The sequence below is a fragment of the Nelusetta ayraudi genome, unplaced genomic scaffold, assembly GCF_046127955.1.
Source record: "Nelusetta ayraudi isolate G7.1 ecotype Tasmania unplaced genomic scaffold, CSIRO-AGI_Nayr_v1 ptg000019l, whole genome shotgun sequence".
Taxonomy (NCBI): domain Eukaryota; kingdom Metazoa; phylum Chordata; class Actinopteri; order Tetraodontiformes; family Monacanthidae; genus Nelusetta; species Nelusetta ayraudi.
The window spans coordinates 2,817,501-2,834,207 of record NW_027466069.1 but is presented as its reverse complement, the minus strand read 5'-3'; the positions used below and the strand labels follow the sequence as shown (position 1 = coordinate 2,834,207).

General features: G+C 45.6%; 1 protein-coding gene across 1 annotated transcript in view; it reads right to left on the bottom strand.

Annotated features, from left to right (window-relative positions):
* Positions 1 to 900: 900 nt before the first annotated feature.
* The window catches only part of LOC142888207 (dihydropyridine-sensitive L-type skeletal muscle calcium channel subunit alpha-1-like), an 18,409-nt gene continuing 2,602 nt past the window's right edge, over positions 901 to 16,707 (bottom strand). The window contains exons 3-45 of the mRNA XM_076026324.1: positions 16,134 to 16,273; positions 15,752 to 15,885; positions 15,362 to 15,514; positions 15,073 to 15,278; positions 14,382 to 14,485; positions 14,144 to 14,289; positions 13,993 to 14,074; positions 13,733 to 13,893; positions 13,405 to 13,630; positions 13,103 to 13,310; positions 12,827 to 12,947; positions 12,325 to 12,439; positions 12,136 to 12,235; positions 11,963 to 12,032; positions 11,555 to 11,687; positions 11,337 to 11,466; positions 11,190 to 11,249; positions 10,864 to 10,970; positions 10,651 to 10,738; positions 10,078 to 10,185; positions 9,935 to 9,987; positions 9,691 to 9,837; positions 9,352 to 9,553; positions 9,097 to 9,255; positions 8,452 to 8,562; positions 8,269 to 8,352; positions 7,679 to 7,726; positions 6,411 to 6,437; positions 6,187 to 6,312; positions 6,034 to 6,099; positions 5,853 to 5,944; positions 5,608 to 5,767; positions 5,392 to 5,519; positions 5,210 to 5,306; positions 4,900 to 5,002; positions 4,705 to 4,806; positions 4,471 to 4,604; positions 4,257 to 4,382; positions 3,965 to 4,161; positions 3,819 to 3,883; positions 3,645 to 3,691; positions 3,488 to 3,562; positions 901 to 2,726 (exon numbers count right to left, since the gene is read on the bottom strand). Coding sequence (XP_075882439.1) covers positions 2,406 to 2,726; positions 3,488 to 3,562; positions 3,645 to 3,691; positions 3,819 to 3,883; positions 3,965 to 4,161; positions 4,257 to 4,382; positions 4,471 to 4,604; positions 4,705 to 4,806; positions 4,900 to 5,002; positions 5,210 to 5,306; positions 5,392 to 5,519; positions 5,608 to 5,767; positions 5,853 to 5,944; positions 6,034 to 6,099; positions 6,187 to 6,312; positions 6,411 to 6,437; positions 7,679 to 7,726; positions 8,269 to 8,352; positions 8,452 to 8,562; positions 9,097 to 9,255; positions 9,352 to 9,553; positions 9,691 to 9,837; positions 9,935 to 9,987; positions 10,078 to 10,185; positions 10,651 to 10,738; positions 10,864 to 10,970; positions 11,190 to 11,249; positions 11,337 to 11,466; positions 11,555 to 11,687; positions 11,963 to 12,032; positions 12,136 to 12,235; positions 12,325 to 12,439; positions 12,827 to 12,947; positions 13,103 to 13,310; positions 13,405 to 13,630; positions 13,733 to 13,893; positions 13,993 to 14,074; positions 14,144 to 14,289; positions 14,382 to 14,485; positions 15,073 to 15,278; positions 15,362 to 15,514; positions 15,752 to 15,885; positions 16,134 to 16,273 — 5,262 coding nt within the window. The 3' untranslated portion in view covers positions 901 to 2,405. The remainder of the gene's footprint in view (positions 2,727 to 3,487; positions 3,563 to 3,644; positions 3,692 to 3,818; positions 3,884 to 3,964; positions 4,162 to 4,256; positions 4,383 to 4,470; positions 4,605 to 4,704; positions 4,807 to 4,899; positions 5,003 to 5,209; positions 5,307 to 5,391; positions 5,520 to 5,607; positions 5,768 to 5,852; positions 5,945 to 6,033; positions 6,100 to 6,186; positions 6,313 to 6,410; positions 6,438 to 7,678; positions 7,727 to 8,268; positions 8,353 to 8,451; positions 8,563 to 9,096; positions 9,256 to 9,351; positions 9,554 to 9,690; positions 9,838 to 9,934; positions 9,988 to 10,077; positions 10,186 to 10,650; positions 10,739 to 10,863; positions 10,971 to 11,189; positions 11,250 to 11,336; positions 11,467 to 11,554; positions 11,688 to 11,962; positions 12,033 to 12,135; positions 12,236 to 12,324; positions 12,440 to 12,826; positions 12,948 to 13,102; positions 13,311 to 13,404; positions 13,631 to 13,732; positions 13,894 to 13,992; positions 14,075 to 14,143; positions 14,290 to 14,381; positions 14,486 to 15,072; positions 15,279 to 15,361; positions 15,515 to 15,751; positions 15,886 to 16,133; positions 16,274 to 16,707) is intronic.

Below are 16,707 nucleotides of genomic sequence, written 5' to 3'. Positions count from 1 at the left end.
CAATTTGGTCACAAGAGAGTGACAATAACGGTCGGCAAAATGAATCATATATCTCTTTTTTTCAGACTGTAGAACTTTATCACCTGATTTAATGTATTGAATTTACCTGAGGCGAGTATTTGTTAGATATTTTTTACTCTTCATGGCTCTGTTTTCAATGATGTGCTTTATAGCTTTGCAAGTCCTGTTTTGTGTATTTGCAATTTTTTTTTAAGTGCGATCCTTTCAGAGGCTGAATCAGGAAGCTGTTGTTACATTATGGTGGACATTCCTGTGCGTGACAGCTGGGAAAAAAAATCCTTAGTTAGGTGCTACAGACTAAGCTATAATGTGGTCATGGATTTTTTTTTTTTTTTTTTTTTAATAAAAAAAGTCAGCTCTCTCTTTTTATTTCCTTTACTGATAATCCGTCGCAGATTTAGGCAAATGAGAAAACTCATTGTGAGATTTTTCTGTTCTCTCTTTTATTGATTGCCTTGCTTCAATAAAAAAACAATTTAATATCTCTTGCTTTATTCTGGACTAAATCTTCATGTATTTTTACAGATTGATAACCTGCTTTTTATTTTTTTTTTAAAGCTAATTTTGGTGATATAATCGCCCATTTTAACTCTACTATATAATCCAGAATGTATGTTACTGTAGTTTCCACCCCATAAGGGGGGAGTCAGTGCTGTGCAGGCTATTTATAGAACCTATCAGTTTTCATAAAGCACCTTAGGCGGAGGCAGGGTTGGACCACTTACAGAAAGCGTTAATCCTCATCAGGGACCCATTAGCAATAACCAAATCACCTCAAGACTTTTCTCTGATTAGTTTTGTTTATTGGATTGTAGGTCACCTGCTGAATGCGAGCCCGTCTGTATTCAGTTGCTTTTGAACAAACACCAGAGACCTGTATGGTTTGAATGGTTTATTTTTATTTTGTCCACGACGTAGTCACTGATATAGCAACACCAACAGTGGCACAGACCCATAGGGAATGGAGCCACTGGTTAAGCTTCAGTTCGTGTAACGTTTCAACAAACTCTTCAGTGTGAGTAACAGCAAAGCGGGCTGATCTGAAGAGCACTTAAAAAAACAACAACTCCAGAACACCTGTTTGCATTCAGATGAAAAAGAAAAGAAGATAATAAGTGCAATATAATAAACCCAAAGCAACAAGAAATTTGAAGCCCCGGGGAGTTTAGAATCTTAATCCACCATACTCCAGGTATGTTGCACATTAATCTAGTTCTTTTTGTCTAACTCAAATGTCAGACATTGACATAAATGATTAAGAAAATCAAATAAAACCAGTGGAGTGAAACAAAGATCACATCCTCCACACAGTCTTTACTTGTCACAAATACTTGGATACAAATGAATCTTGAAGCGTCTTTTATGTGTTCCTTGATTTTCTAGATTTGACTCACAATTAGACACAACAACTATTGATCCCCAGAAAATTCCTGCTAACAGTCTTTGGGGGAGAAAACATGCTAGTGTGGGTTCCCGCTCAACGTGACTTCCTGTTGGACCTTCCACACGTTGGACAAAAACAAGGCGGTCTTAGAGGGCGGAGCCAACACCTGACAGGTGGTGCGGCTAGCCCGTGAGCCGGGACGGTGCTTTTTCAGCGCGCACTTTCTATAAAGTGGAGTATACAAAACAAGTGAAGGATGAACTTCCCTTAATATTTCTACGGAGTTCACTGAAAGACACAGACTTCAAGAAAGGTCACAATCTTGTTCCAGTTGAGTAGAATTCCGGAAGGAACTCAGTCGTTCAAATACAACTACAAATCCAACTCTTCAGTGGATGCCTCACCATCAGAAAATATACTCTCAAACGTTCAGTGATACAACATCAGAGCCCGTTCAAACTGTGTGTGTGTGTGTGTGTGTGTGTGTGTGTAGACTAAACCTTCCTGGGCCTGAATCTCACTTTTTCAACTCTTCCTAGTGGAGTCTACTTCCTGTTCTCACCAAATTGCAGCACAACGAAACACCCCAAAAAAGGGTAACCGTGACTTACGAATTCAGTGAGTCACTTTCGACTCGAACCTCCGTCAACAAGGTTTCTATAAGACACTCAGCTCACACTCTCATTGTCGTCCCCAGAAGTCACATGGAATGAAGAACTTCAACCAAGACTACAAAGAAAAGAAGTGTGTCTGCAGTTTTTATTCGCTCTAACAAATCTGAGGACCGAGACGGTTCACCATCAGATGTCTCGTGTTTTGGGTTTTTTTTTCTCCCCTTGGTTAAACTGCAACCAACACCTGACAATAAATAAAACCTGAGCCTTTTTTTTTTTCAATCAGGCTCTGGGGTGAATGCAGGCGGAGGAAACAGTGAAATAAGGTGAGGTGGAGCCAATGTTAAAAAAAATAGATATATATCCCAAGATCAACGTCTTGAGTCCTACACATTAGAGCTTGGCTCCTGTGGCCCCTGAGCAGAAGGGATTATGGGTACTGGACGTCTCTTCCTCCTCACAGACGGATCGGGCTTGGCGCTTGCAGTCGGCGCCGCCGCGCTGGGGGCCGGAGGAGGGGCGGGGACGGGGACGGGGCGTCTCTTCTTCGCGGCGGGGACGCTGACGGATCGCTGGCCGAGGATGCCCTGAGCCACGCTCTCCATGTCGTCCACCGTCGTGCGCATTGCATCGGCCATCTCTCGCTTCGTCGCCGAGACAAAGTGGGGATCATCGGCCAGGGAGGCCAGGCCGCCTTCGACGAGCGCCTGGGGGAGGAAAAATCAGTGAGACAAAACAATGTGGAAGAGTTCGTGTTTTGATGGAGAGATTTGCCACTATGGGGAATGAACGTCTTCCCACTCCTTAAAATATGAACAAATAAATGAATGTAAATTCAAATTAATTGATTTTTTTTTATGCTTTTGTATGAAATGATGCCCTCCAGTGGTGTCTCTTGTAAATGTGCACAGTTGTCATAAAGTTCTAGAAGTAAGAAAAGTTCCAGGAACATAGCAAAAACATAAATAAACAGTGTCGTTTACAAATCTAATCAATTGAATTGAATTGAATTGAATTGAATTGAATTTTAATCATTAATTTGTGCTGTTACATCTCTTAAACTATATCTTATATCTTATTTTCTATATCTTATGTTGTTTGAAAGTGTAGTTTTTTAAAGGAACATTTTCCCTCTGGAAGTAAACTTTCCCTGTCTTCAGGCATATTGCTATTATTTTAAGAAAATGTTGAAATACCAAAGAAGTAAATCTGGTACTGGGAAATGAATTTTCTTCACAATCTCAAAGTATGTATCAAATCCAGCATCTTGCTTCTGTAGTCGCACTATATTCCTAGCTTCTACTCTATCGCTAACCTCAATGCGATCACTAACCCAATCAGTGGTGGGTATTCACTGGGTATTCACTGAACTCTGTTGCAAGGGGTAAAAAAAACAACAACAACAGAATAATAACAAGTTAGAGATTGTGTAAGACAAGCCTCCGGGGTTCCCCTCTCTCTGTTTTACCTCGTGGACGAGCTGGTCGGCTGCACTGCTGGAGTTCAGGCTGTGTCTGTCACCATAGTCAGGCTCGTATGGGAACTGCAGAGAAACGCATCAGTTCTCACATGGTATATAAGTATATAAAAAGGCTTCTAATGGCGGATGTGATTTAAAAAGTTACCTGTGTTTTTTCTGTTCTAACTGTGTAGTTCCAGGAGCGCCGGTTGCCTGGACGGGCAAAAAAAGCACTGAGACTAAAGAGGATCTATGTTGCATCAACGATTTTACACGAGCAGGAGGTTGTCAGACTTTCAACTCGTCCAAAGTGAGCTTTGACTGTTTGATTGACACGCACCTGGCTCCGGATCCTCACCGCGGCGATACAACTCTGCAGGGCTTCCCTCTCTCTCGAACGAAAACCTGAAGCAAAGCCGAAAGCATTACGAGTCACAGACACAAACACCGCCTGTGCCTCCTCGACCGGCAAAGTGTGCCACTCACTCTGCAAACGCGTTGTTGTTGATGTTGTTCCTGGGCGCAGCAGCGTTGAAGAAGTCGGCGCTGGGCACCAGGGACGAGTCGGACTGGTTCTCGGCGAACTTGAGCGGCCGCAGGTGGGTGGGCGGGTGCTGGGACTGGACGTTCTCCACCTCCTCGGGGAAGGCCTCCGCGCGGTTACCGAACAGCCCGTGAGAACGCTGCAACGCAACAGCACGCACAGGTTGTGCAGGATACGCTGTTATTCTGGCGCAGCATTAAATCTCATAAGCAAAGAAAAAAGTGTTTACTTCACCTGGTAAATGCCTTCCTCTCCAGACTCCTCCATCGCTCTGTCCATCTCGTCCTCATTCTGCAGGTCACCTGAAATGGCCCTGTGCATCTCTGGAGCCACCTCTTCGTCTATGCTCCTCAGACCCGCCTAGGTGAACATGTAAGGTTAGAGGCACATCCACTCACATCCACTCACAGCACAGTGTGATCAGGGGCCAGGCTTGATGGGCTCCCACCTGGATCTCCATTCCAGAGCCGGTCTTCTTGGTGGGACGGTAGCCGTAGTATTCCTCCTGGCGCTTCAGGAACTTCCTGAAATGGTCCTGAAGCAGGAAGGTGGCGTAGAACTTCCCCACGGTGACCTCGTCATCTGCAAAGCAGCAAGACGTCGCGGCGCAGTTAGCGTGAGCGGTTGGAAAAGCTGATTGGAAAAGGGCGGCGCCGCGGCCGGTTAACGCTGATAGACTCACCTCCTATCGGCGGGATGACCTGGTCCAGCAGCTTCATACTGGTGCGTTTCCAGATCTGCTTTATGATGGCTCTCAGCTCCTCATTGGCCTTTTCAAAGTTACCTGTTTAGAGAAAGAAAAAAACAAAGCAATAAAGCAATCGCGTGTAGGACACTCTGATTTATGAGCGGTAACCTGAGCTTTGCTCTGCAGCACCTTCTGTTTTGATCTTGAGCGCCGTCCTGACCAGAGCGAACAGAGTGGCGTTAAAGGTGACGGTGCCGTCGCTGTTCAGAGGCATGTTCATCCCAATGAGCCGCTGCAGACAGGAAGTCACATGAAATCACCCACTTGTTCCTTACGCCCTTCCCCCAATACAGGAAGTTCTATGTAGCCAACTATATAGTGCTCTCATTAGCCAAATGAAAAAAAACCCCAATCCTTTTGGACACCACTCTCCGGCAGGAGACAATAAATAAATTAACAAACAAATCAAATTATTTACAAATAATTTGACATCGCTCACCTTGCACGCAGCGCGGTGGGGACAGAACTTTCCGAATCCCAGAGGGGGCTGGATGCGCCGCAGCAGCGTCACCACGTCCAGATGTTTGATTCGTCCTCTGCGAGGTAAGTTCATGTCGTCGCATATTGTGAGAAAAACTGAAACAAACAGTTTAAGTCTGACAAAGAAATATTCAGGCTTACGTCGCCTCGGGGTCGTATTCAGCCCAGATTTTCTTGAACTCATCCAGATGATGTGGACCGAGGAGCGACCAGTCCCGAGTCAGATAGTCAAAGTTGTCCATGATGACGGCCACAAACAGGTTGAGGATCTAAAGACGTCGGGACAACGGCGTCTTATTTACACAGCCCGGTTGTTGAAGCGCGTCAGCAGACCAGGTTGTTTTCGTGGTGACTCACCAGGAAGGCGCAGAGACAGTAAAAGCTCAGGAAGTAGATGACGGCAAAGTTGGAGCCACAGGTGAACTCCTCTCCTTGCTGGACGTCCGATTTGGGGTCGCACTTCTTCCCGTACATGGAAGCCATCATGACCTCCTGCCACTGCTCTCCAGTAGCACATCTGAGATATGTCAAGAGTCAAAGGTCAGATATTTTGTTGCAGCACACACATGTTTCTACGAGGACAAACGAGTCGTGATCCTCACCGGAATAACATCAGGACAGCCTGAGGGAATGTCTGAAAGTTGTTGTTGCGGTTGACCTGGGTGCCGTCCATCAAGGCAACCTTACCAAAGATCTGATAAATAGTTGCGGCTTAGTCAAAGTTGTGCAGGCATCATAAAAATCAATTGTGCCGACGTGCAGGTGAATTACTCCGGGCCGTACCTGCATCCCGATGACGGCGTAGATGAAGAAGAGCATCACGATGAGGAGAGCTACGTGAGGTAGAGCCTGGAGACGCAAACCGCAACGTTCAAGCCACCTGTAGGTGTGGTGCGGAAAGCAAACAAGCAAAAAAACAAGCAATATCTGACCGACCTGGAAGGACTTGATGAATGTCCACAGCAGGTTGCGGATGCCCTCTGAACGATTAAGCAGCTTTACCAGACGCATGACACGGAAGAGTCGGAAGAATGTGATGGAGACAGAGGCGTTCTCGGAAGCCTGCGGGGAAAAAAGAAGATCAGATTAAGTAGAAACAAAACAGAGCAAAATCTGTTTTTTATATTGGAAAATAATAATGAAAAAAAGAAGAAGCTTACCGCGATTTCTTGCATAGGGTCTATATCCTGCGTGGATCAGATGAAGAGGTTAGACATGGCCTCACTGTCAGTTTTGTTTGGTAAGGGATTTCATACAGTTAAAATAGGGCGCACAACAGCTGCAGCATAAAACATTAAAGGTCCCGTATCATGCAAAATCCATTCTTAAATGTGTCAAATGTGTCTCTACTCTGTCTGGAGCCTCCTCAGAAATGAGAAACCCCTGTTTCTTCTTCTGCTCTGCACACGTACAACAGCATCTGAGTGTCCTGACTGTCAGAGGGCTGAAGTTGTTCATCTTTGGAAATGAAACGTAATCTTCTGGAAATGGGCAGAATACAGGACCGCTTAGCACAGAGCGTTAATGCTACCCAACTCCAACCCTAACCTCAGCCACAAATCTGCAGTAACTCTAACTCCACCCACACCCCCAAAGTAAACCCCAACCCTTACCCAAATCAGAACCTTTACCCAAAAACACACTGGGATGACAGTTCTATGATGGTTTAACATGAAAAACAGTGATGAAATACTAAATCTCAACATGTCCAAAAATGGGGGAAAAAGTCATACTATACACTGTCGTTTTTTTTTTCTTCTTTTTTTTGCAGGGGGCCAAAAAAGTGAAAAGTCCTACATTATCCCAAAATGCACTAGAATGGCTGTTCTATGATAGTTTAGTCTCAAACACAGTGATAGAATACTAAATCTCAACATTTCCAAAAATGAAAGAAGTCATGCTGTACACTGTGATTTTTTTTCTCCTACATTTGTCTCTTCAGGTTTGAGCCATCGTGGAGCACCTGTCTTTTACTTTACAGAAAAAAGCCCCACAGAGAGGAGCCAAAATTCATTGTTTACATCAAAGTGCTGGTTCAAACTGGCTTCAACAAATCATGACTGATGAGTCACACTGGTCTTAGTTGCTGAAAAATAGAACAATTAAAAAAAATGTTGTCATGCAAAAAAAACAAAACAACAACAACTATAGAAGCATAAATCAGCAACTATGTTTAACATTTGCATATGATACACTGTTACATTTAGTAGAATCTACTATCTAACTTCTAGTTACTACTGTCATTAATAATAATACAAATAAACAACACAAGCCATACTGGAAGACACCTCAAGGTCTGTTCTTTCACTTGACAGCAGATCAGACGGCTGATCCGCAGCGCATGCAGTCCAGTTCAGCAGTTTAGTAGGGAACAGGGTGGTGCGCTCACGCAGCAAGGCTCATGCAGCGGTGCTGATCAGATATTTACATCACAGCCATGGAGACAGTACACTCCTCCACTGGAGGCCAGGGCAGTCTGTGGAGGATACACAGATGAGTGAGGTGAGGTGGAAGGACGACGGAGGGCTTGACGGGGGGATTATGATGGATGGACAGAAGAAGAAGAAGAAGAAGAAGAAGAAGAAGAAGAAGAAGAAGAAGAAGAAGAAGAAGAAGAAGAAGAAGAAGAAGAGTGTGATTTGCAACAAGTTTGTGTCGTGGGTGAAAAAAAATGAATGTTGCAGTGCTGCGTCGAATGAAAACAGTGTTGATTCAGCTTGTGTAGCTCCCCTGGGGGAGGTATCATGTAAATCAAATCTAATTCTTAATCGTGGATATTCTGATCAGTTGTGATGTTGGTGCAGTGATGGAAATGCTTTTCGTGTGCCAACAGGAAGAGCGGTCATGAAACTTTAACAGAGGTGCTGACCCCATTCTGAGAGCCAATCCGCTGCTTGGTCAGTGTTGTGGTCCACTGCATCAGAGCGACTTCAGTTCACTGTACATGACTGTCAGGAAACTCTTTGGGCTTACCAGATTTTTTTCTTAAAATAGTGACAAAAACAAATCAGAACTCACATCCACTTCGCTCAGAATGACATCAACAACGCTTCCGATGACGATGATGAAGTCAAAGACGTTCCAGGGGTCTCCAAAGTAGCCCTGCAAATAGAAACATAAAACAAAGAAAGACAATAAAAAACATAGCTGTGCTGCAATGTTTGGGTTGGGAAACGGCTATTTAACAGCTGTTGAATTTACCTTTGCTTTGAAGGCCATCAGTTTGAGAATCATCTCCACGGTGAACAGAACGGTGAAGATCAGGTTCAGCATGTCTGAGAGCTTAGTCACATGGTCCGACTGGTTGCAGTGCTGGTGATGAGAAAATTATTCTAAGTTGTGTTATTAGGATATTGCAGTGTTGCAGTAAACAACCTTTACTTTGAAGCAAAAATGAAAACATTTCCAGTTGGAAGGCCAAATGAATGTTATTAACATCTGATGGCCACGTCTAATTGTGACTTTTGGTAACAAAGAACCTCACCAGTGCTTCCCAGTTTTAGCTTTAGTAGAACTGAACCATATTAGTTTTCATCCTTGAAAAAGTTGGGGTGATGGAATGAATTAAATTTGTATTTCAGCTCCCTATTCCACTTTTAATTTCAAATTAACAATTCAAGACTTTCAAGTTAATAAATACAGATATTCATTCTGTATGAATAAAGCCCTAATTCCCACTTCTATTAATTAGTCTTCAGTCTCCCTGAATACCCAAGAATGAAAAAAATAAAATACTAAGTAAATATTTTGACGAAGAGGACCAAAGGACACAATGTTGCATGCAAATACTCCAACTCATTAGACTTTCAAAATGTTTTTTTTTTTTTTTTGCTTTCTTGGGCTTACTTGCATTCCCAGACACAGAGTGTTGAGCATAATGAGGAAGAACATGAGGTACTCGAAGTAGCAGGAGGTGACAATGTACCACACCCGGTACTGGTAGGGGTTCTTGGGGATGTAGCACATCAGAGGCCGAGCCTTTAGCGCGTACTGCACGCACTGACGCTGCACAAGAAGCAAAGACAAACAACGGTAAGCAGTCGGTTCTCCTTCCAGCTCCGTCTACTCAGGTCTCTCATCATCTCAAGACATCTGGAGCACCTGGTTCTTGTCCAGCTCGCAGTCCTTGTACTCCTGCTCGCCCTGCTCCTGGAAGGTGACGATGACGAATCCCACGAAGATGTTCATCATGAAGAAAGCAATGAGGATGATGTAGATGATGAAGAAGATGGACACGTCCACGCGGTTGTTGAAGACGGGGCCCATGTCCTCCTCGTCGGAGTCGATGGCTCGGTACAGGAGTCTGGGAGACAGAGCGGAGCAGCGTTCGCAGGGAGAAAAGGACCAGAACTCGAGGTGAACAAGACAGCGTAAGAGAAATGATACGCTGCCCCCTCGATGCCCCAAGTAATCAAATAAGCTCCCAGCTCAATATCTCACTTTGGCCAGCCCTCAAAGGTGGAGATGGTGAAGAGGGCGAGCATGCCATACAGCACGTTATCAAAGTTGAAGTCGCTGTTGAGCCACTCTCTCTTGGCCAGCGCCGTGTCCTGGAGGGAATTCTCCATGTGCTTCCAGAAGAAACCCCTGTGAGGAGACATGGCAGAGGTCGGGTCAGCCTGGGGCAGCTTTGGCGGCCTGGCGCGGGCAAGGATGGTGACAAGACGGGCGCCGGCGCTCTTACTGGCATTCCGCCTCGGTCATTTTGGACGTGTCCGTGCAGCTGTAGAATTTACCCTGGATGAGGAGAAGAATCAGCGACTCGCTCAGCGACTCGCTTCAGCTCATCCAGAAGTCACGCGTGCTTTCGGTATCGAGAGCCCTCACCTTGAAGAGTTGCACTCCGATGCAGGCGAACATGAAGTTGAGCAGCATGGTGACCAGGACAATGTTACCAATGGTTTTGATGGCCACGAACACGCACTGGACCACGTGCTGTTAAATACAAAGTGAGATTCTAAGGGTGCAGTGCACTGGAAATTAGGATGCTGCATAAATGGATAGATGGATAGTTGGATGGCTCAACTGATTTGGGTACAAGAAGAAATATTTCATGTTGAACAATATTTGACCAAAGTGTTGCTATCAAATCTTTCATTCTTTCAACTTAAAATTTGAAATCTTCACAAAATTTTAGTTTGGTAACAAGGGAGCTAAGTTAAACGGCAGCTTATTCAATGATAAATCCATATCTACCATAAAAGAACTACAGACACATACATTTGCGAAAAAGAGGTGGAAGTACGGTAGTCGTTTTTGAGTCTCGGCTTGATGTCAAGTGCAGGACTTATCAGAGTAAGAAAGTGCATCTCACAAAGTTTTATTTTTTATTAATAATTGGCAGAATGACTTCCTCTGCAGCTGAGGGTGGAATCATTGCAATTACTGTGCGTGTTGTACCTTCAACCCTTTGGCTCTGTTGATGGCCCTGAGGGGCCTCAGCACCCTGAGCACCCTGAGAATCTTCACCACGGAAATCGCGCTGGATCTACGAATCACACACGGAAAAAGTTTACCATGAGTTTCCGTGTCTTCGCGTCAGAGCACTAAAAAAAAAAAAACTTTCCTGTATATATGTAAATAGAATATGATGATTTCTTAAGGTTTACTCACTCCATCCCCATGGACAGCAGAGAGACTGTGACCACAATCAGATCCAGGATGTTGAAGGAGTTACGACAGAATGAGCCCGTGTGCATGAATGCTCCGTACACTGTCATCTGTCAGTGGGACACATGAGAGTCAGAGCCAAGACACTGAACCAGGTGTTTTTTTTTCTTCTTCTTTTTTTGAAAAGAACTGGATAAATTGATTTGTGCCTCTCGTGGCAGAAAATGGAAAAAATCGAAAAAAAAATGTACATGTAGGTAATTAAAAATTTAAGTAGTTGTATTGTGCCGCTGCTACACATTAGCTTGACACACCTGCGCCTTACTTACCTTCAGCACAATCTCAATGGTGAACACCGTGGTGAATACAATATCTGCGTAGGCCAGGATCTGCAAGAACGGTGCAAATCACTTTCATGTTTTTTCTTTTTTTCATTGGTAAAGGTGAAAATACGCAGGCGGGTAGCCGCTTGCTACCTGGTTCCTGTAGGACTTGGGGTCGATGGGGTCCTCAGCCGCCAGCGAGATGGAGGACAGCAGAATAAAGAGCAGGATCAAGTTGGTGAACGACGAGGCATTGATAATCTTGTAGCACAGCTTTCGGAACCTGGGTGAACGTGCAACGGGACGACAAGGCCAGAGTTGAGTTGAATCCAAAGCGAATCGCTGTCGCGCTACGGTTTTTGGGCTCTTACTTGTTTTGAGGGCCAAAAACGAAAAAGGAGCTGGCCTCAGGCAACGGAACGGCTTCTTCCTTCAGCTGCAGGTCAGCCATCGGCCGAGGTCGAGGGCTGATGGGAATTTCGGGCTCCTCCTCCTCATCGTCACCTATGATGCAGAGGAAATAAGCAGCAACGTTCAAGGGAACATTATCTGACCTGCACACATTTATACAGTGGATGCAGACGTAGTAGATAACTTTATATTAGACCAAAATGTTGGCTCATGGTTTGGTTAAAGCCTATTAATAACCAGGGGTTGCTATATTTACAGCCCACTTGGCTGCAGCAGCAGCGCTAGTAAAGAAACGAGATGAGCAGGAGAAATGTGACTCTGTTGGTGTGAGCAGTGGAAATGGAGATGCAGGCATATTTTTCCAGCACCTGGAAAGTCGTCGGGTGGGAATGGATCCTTCACCTCATTGACGTTGGACTCAAACTCATCAATTTTGAGCTGAATGACGAGACAAAACAAAAGAAAGAAAGAAAGAAAGACTCGTGTTCAGACCAGCTTCAGTTACAGACCATTCTGTAGCCCGTAGCGTCATGCTAGTCACCTTAGCCGTGGTGGGCATGCCCTCCATTTTGGCTCTCTGATCGGCCAGTTTCTTCGCCATCCTCTCTCTGTCCTCATCCGTCTTCTCGGGCATCTTGGACCTGGTTGGTGAGGTGAATCAGAAGAACAGAAGAGTTTGGCAAAGACGATGCTCACCGCTGCTGAAACATTCTGGAATCGTTTTGGTCACCTCATTAACTTTCTCTTCAACTTCTCCTCAGCTTTTTCCTTCTGGGCCGAGGTCAGGCTCTCAGCCTCTGCCAGGTTGTCGACGGCGATGGCCAAGAAGACGTTCAGGAGGATGTCTGACGTATGAGCTCAGGAAAACAGGAACCCATGACCTCTTTTACCAAGTCAAAGCCATGACCAGTAATCATTTTGTTCCTATTCTTTTCCTTAACTTCCTAACGATAGTCGCAACCATGGTAACCATAGTCTCCAAAGGAAGCAAAAACAACATCAACATCAACATGTCGCAATGTTATGAGCACTGGAATCCAAATGTCTGGAAGGTTCAACAGACGAGATTGTTGTGATTGTTGTTGTAATTTGTTAAAGAAAGAAGCGCATGAGCCGAGTTTCACACTTGAAAACCACGGAAATTTCAAATTTTGGAAAACTATCCATTTTGCTACAATTCAATAGGTAACAATATCATATAAGTATGTATGTGTTTTTCTCTGAAAGGATACAGTTTCCACAGACAAAAAGGACAATGAAGTAGATGGAGACCAAGATTCCAGGGAAGTCTGGGCCTCCGTAGGCCATGATGCCGTTATACATGATGGAGGTCCAGTCCTCACCTGTTAGGATCTGAAAAAACATCCAAACTCTTCATTTATCATTAGTGTTCATCATCGTCGTCGTCATCATCATCATCATCATCATCATCATCATCATCATCAACATCATCAACATCTATGTACAATGGATAAAACATTGCAGAGACTTCTTAGTCTCAATTTCACCTGAAACACACTGATGAGCGCCTGAGGGAAGTTGTCAAAGTTGCTGCGTCGGGGCCTGTGGTCGGCAAAGTTGAATTTACCGCCAAACACCTGCATGCCCAGCAGTGAGAAGATGACAATGAAGAGGAAGAGGAGGAGGAGCAGGGAGGCGATGGAGCGCACAGAGTTGAGGAGCGAAGCCACCAGATTGCTGAGAGACGTCCAGTATCTGCAAACGTGATAATCACACTTGTTGATTCCGTTTTTTTATTATTTTTTCGGCAAAGGAGGTGCGGGGGGTGCTGTCCACCTGCGGGACTCACTTTGTGACTTTGAGGATCCTCAGCAGCCGGATGCACCTGAGGACGGAGAAGCCGAGGGGAGCCACGGCGCCGACCGAGAACATGATCATCTCCAGGATGCCGCAAAGGACCACGAAGAAGTCGAAGCGGTTGAAGAGGGACATGAAGTAGGCCCGGGGGCCCAGTGCGTACATCTTCACAAACATCTCGATGATGAACAGCACCAGCAGCACACGGCTGGCCACGTCTGGTGGTGGTAGGCAGAGAGCAGGCAGCCAGAGATACAAAATTTAAGAGGCTGGCAGTGATGAAATGCACAAACAAAGAAAAATATAAGAGAATAACCAACCTTGAAGGGAGGTGAGCGACTCAGACTGATGGTGGTGCTCTGTTGCTATGGTCAAGGTGTTGAGGAAGACAAGGAACATCACCAGCCAATAGAAAGCCTTGGTTTTCACGTACACCAAGCACTTCATCCGGAAGAAACGATTCCAGCGACGGGCCAAACGGCTGGAGAGACAACAACAACAAAAAAACAGATTCACCATTTGTAGCTCCAGCTGACAGAACGTACAGGGCAGATGTGCTCCTGAGGAGACTCAGACTCACTAGTAATAGATGATCTTGCTCTTGCCCTCCAGGTCGTACAGGCTGTCCGTGTCGGAGTCTCCGCTGGTGAGAGGCAGGAGCCCTGAGAGGGGAACACAGCAGGGGCTCAGCATGGTCGCTGCACCGTCTGGCTGCTGTCACGGTTGCTTACCTTTCCCCTCGCGGTCGGCATCCAGGACCTCGGCGTGAGTGATCCACTCCATGTAGCCGTGCACGTCTTCATCCAGCTGCTGGCGCTCTCGCAGCTTCTGGAACTCTCCGCGCGACCGGGCCTTCTCTCGCTCTTTTGTAAACTCGCTATGGGGGGCGGGGGGCACAGTAGAGCATCGTGTGCCGACTCTGTTTGCCATGTCAATGCTGGGGGAGAAGACGGAGAGCGGCTGACTCACCCACTGAGGACGCCCAGAACCAGATTGAGGACGAAGAAGGAACCCAGGAGGATGAGAGGGACAAAGTAAAGCCAGGGCCATTCGTTTCCGATGGCGTCGTTAAGCTGGAAGAGAAGGCTGAGGTCAGCCACACACAAGTCTTCCATATCAAACATCGAATATGCATTAGAGATTCCATATCGGACCATTTTTGTACATCTAATCTTTGACTCCATTGCAGTAAAAATCATCCTACTTATCCTACTTAGCCCTCTGTTGAGTGAGTATCTGGTTTAGTTTGTTTTTTAACTTATCTGGGTGAGGTGTCATTGACCTTTGTTACATTACAAAGAGATACATTTCATAATGGAGCATTTCATCACATGCTTCCTGCAGAAACGTGTCAACGCTTCCTGTTTTAACTGGATTGTACAATAAACTGCTCATCTCCAGAAAACTGCATATTTAGCCCTCTGTTTGCAGCCTCCACAGGCACAAACAGTCAAAGTTTAGGCCCTCCTGACACTTACAGGACATTCCACCTGTTTCAAAGTGGACAAAAACAAGTTGACTGTCTTAGAAGGGAGAGATGAGAACTGACTGAGGAAGTTTGTTATTGTTGTTTTTAACAAGCAATCATGTAGGGGACATTTTGCACAACCTGGGACTTAAAATTAGTCTTTGTACAACGTGCAAATAACAAGCCACTGACCCAGTAGAGCACTTTTGTCCATCCCTCCATGGTTATGCACTGGTAGACCGTCAGCATGGCGAATCCAATGTTGTCAAAGTGGGTGATTCCGTTGTTGGGACCCTCCCAGCCGGGCCGACACACGGAGCCGTTGATCATGCAGCGCCGTCCGTTTCCAGCCTCTGCGCATGGTGCAGGCAGCTCACTCTCTGCCGTGGAATAGATACCTGTGGGACAATCAGAGAGAGAGATATACATTGTTCAGTCGCATGGGATTGAGAGGAGACCAGAGGTCAGAGTAAACACGTACTTGTCCCGGTGTAGTAGCAGGTCTTGTGCATTTTGCACTTGAAGAGCTCCAGGCCCATGATGGCGTAGATGGTGACCAGTAGGAAGACCAGCAGGGCGATGTGCAGCAGCGGCAGCATGGCTTTGAGAATGGAGTTCATCACCACCTGCAGGCCTGGAGGGAGAACAGGGAAACCAAAGCTTCAAGCAGTTGAAAAAAAATGTATTTGTTATTCACGGAAAACAGATATTTCCCTCATTTACTGATTCACACAGTGTCAATGGAGACCATGGAAATGTGGTGTCGCCCAGCTGAGCAGGTTCAGTGAAGTGCGTGCATGGAGTTTTTTTAGATTATGGGTGAACTATCCCTTTAAATTTTTTTTCGTGGCATTCGAGGCGAGACTCTCACTCGGAACTCCGGAGACCAGACGTAAAGGCCGCAGCACTCTGAAGGCCCTCAGCGCCTTCATGTCAAAGCCTCCGCCCTTCTCCATGGGAACGCCTGCTATCTTATTGATGGTATCCAGGGCGAACGTGAAGAGACTGTGGGAGCAGATTTTTGAACAATCAGAGACACAAGGTCTTATCGTGAACAGTGTGTTCGTTCAAGCGTGAAGCTCTTGCACTCATACAAGTCCCACCACACAAAGAAGTCCTGCTTCCCATATTCAAAAGCTTTCAATCCTTATGTGCAGGATTATTAGTGTCTGGAATACAAGATTTCCAACAGCTAAAGAAACTGAATGTGTGTCTCTGTTTTTGGCCAGATCCACCTGCAGATCTAAGCTCACCCCATGAAGACAATGACAAAGTCCAATATGTTCCAGCAGTTCCGTAAATAGGCGCCTTCGTGGAACACTAAGCCGTACGCCACTATCTTCAGGAAGCACTCCAGGGTGAAGATGATCATGAAGATATACTCCAAGCTCTCCTGCAGAAAGCAAACAGAAACAGGAAAATCTCAGGTTGAATTAAAAGTAACCGGAGTGGTGGAAAACCTCTGCGGTGCTGGTTGGACTCATTAGCCCCAATGACCTCTCACAGATTAAACACAACCTCAGAAGTTTTACACGCGAGGGAGGAGAGGGGCTGATGAATCATATTTGCGATTAACAAAAAGAAGAGGAGTCACAATTTAAGGAGTAAGAGCTTGACATGGACAGACAGCGGGAAACTTTGATAATTGCAAAGCACTTTTTGTCAAAGCCGTCATCTGAAGACAGAAGGCCTGGCAGCAGGGAATCCAAACCAAACACTTGAGTCCCATCAGCTTCTGCCATAAATGACGCACAACGTCGCTGTTTATTTATTCCCTATGCCTCCACAGCAAAGGGGTCAATACTTGTTTGGTCGCAGCTGGTCTCC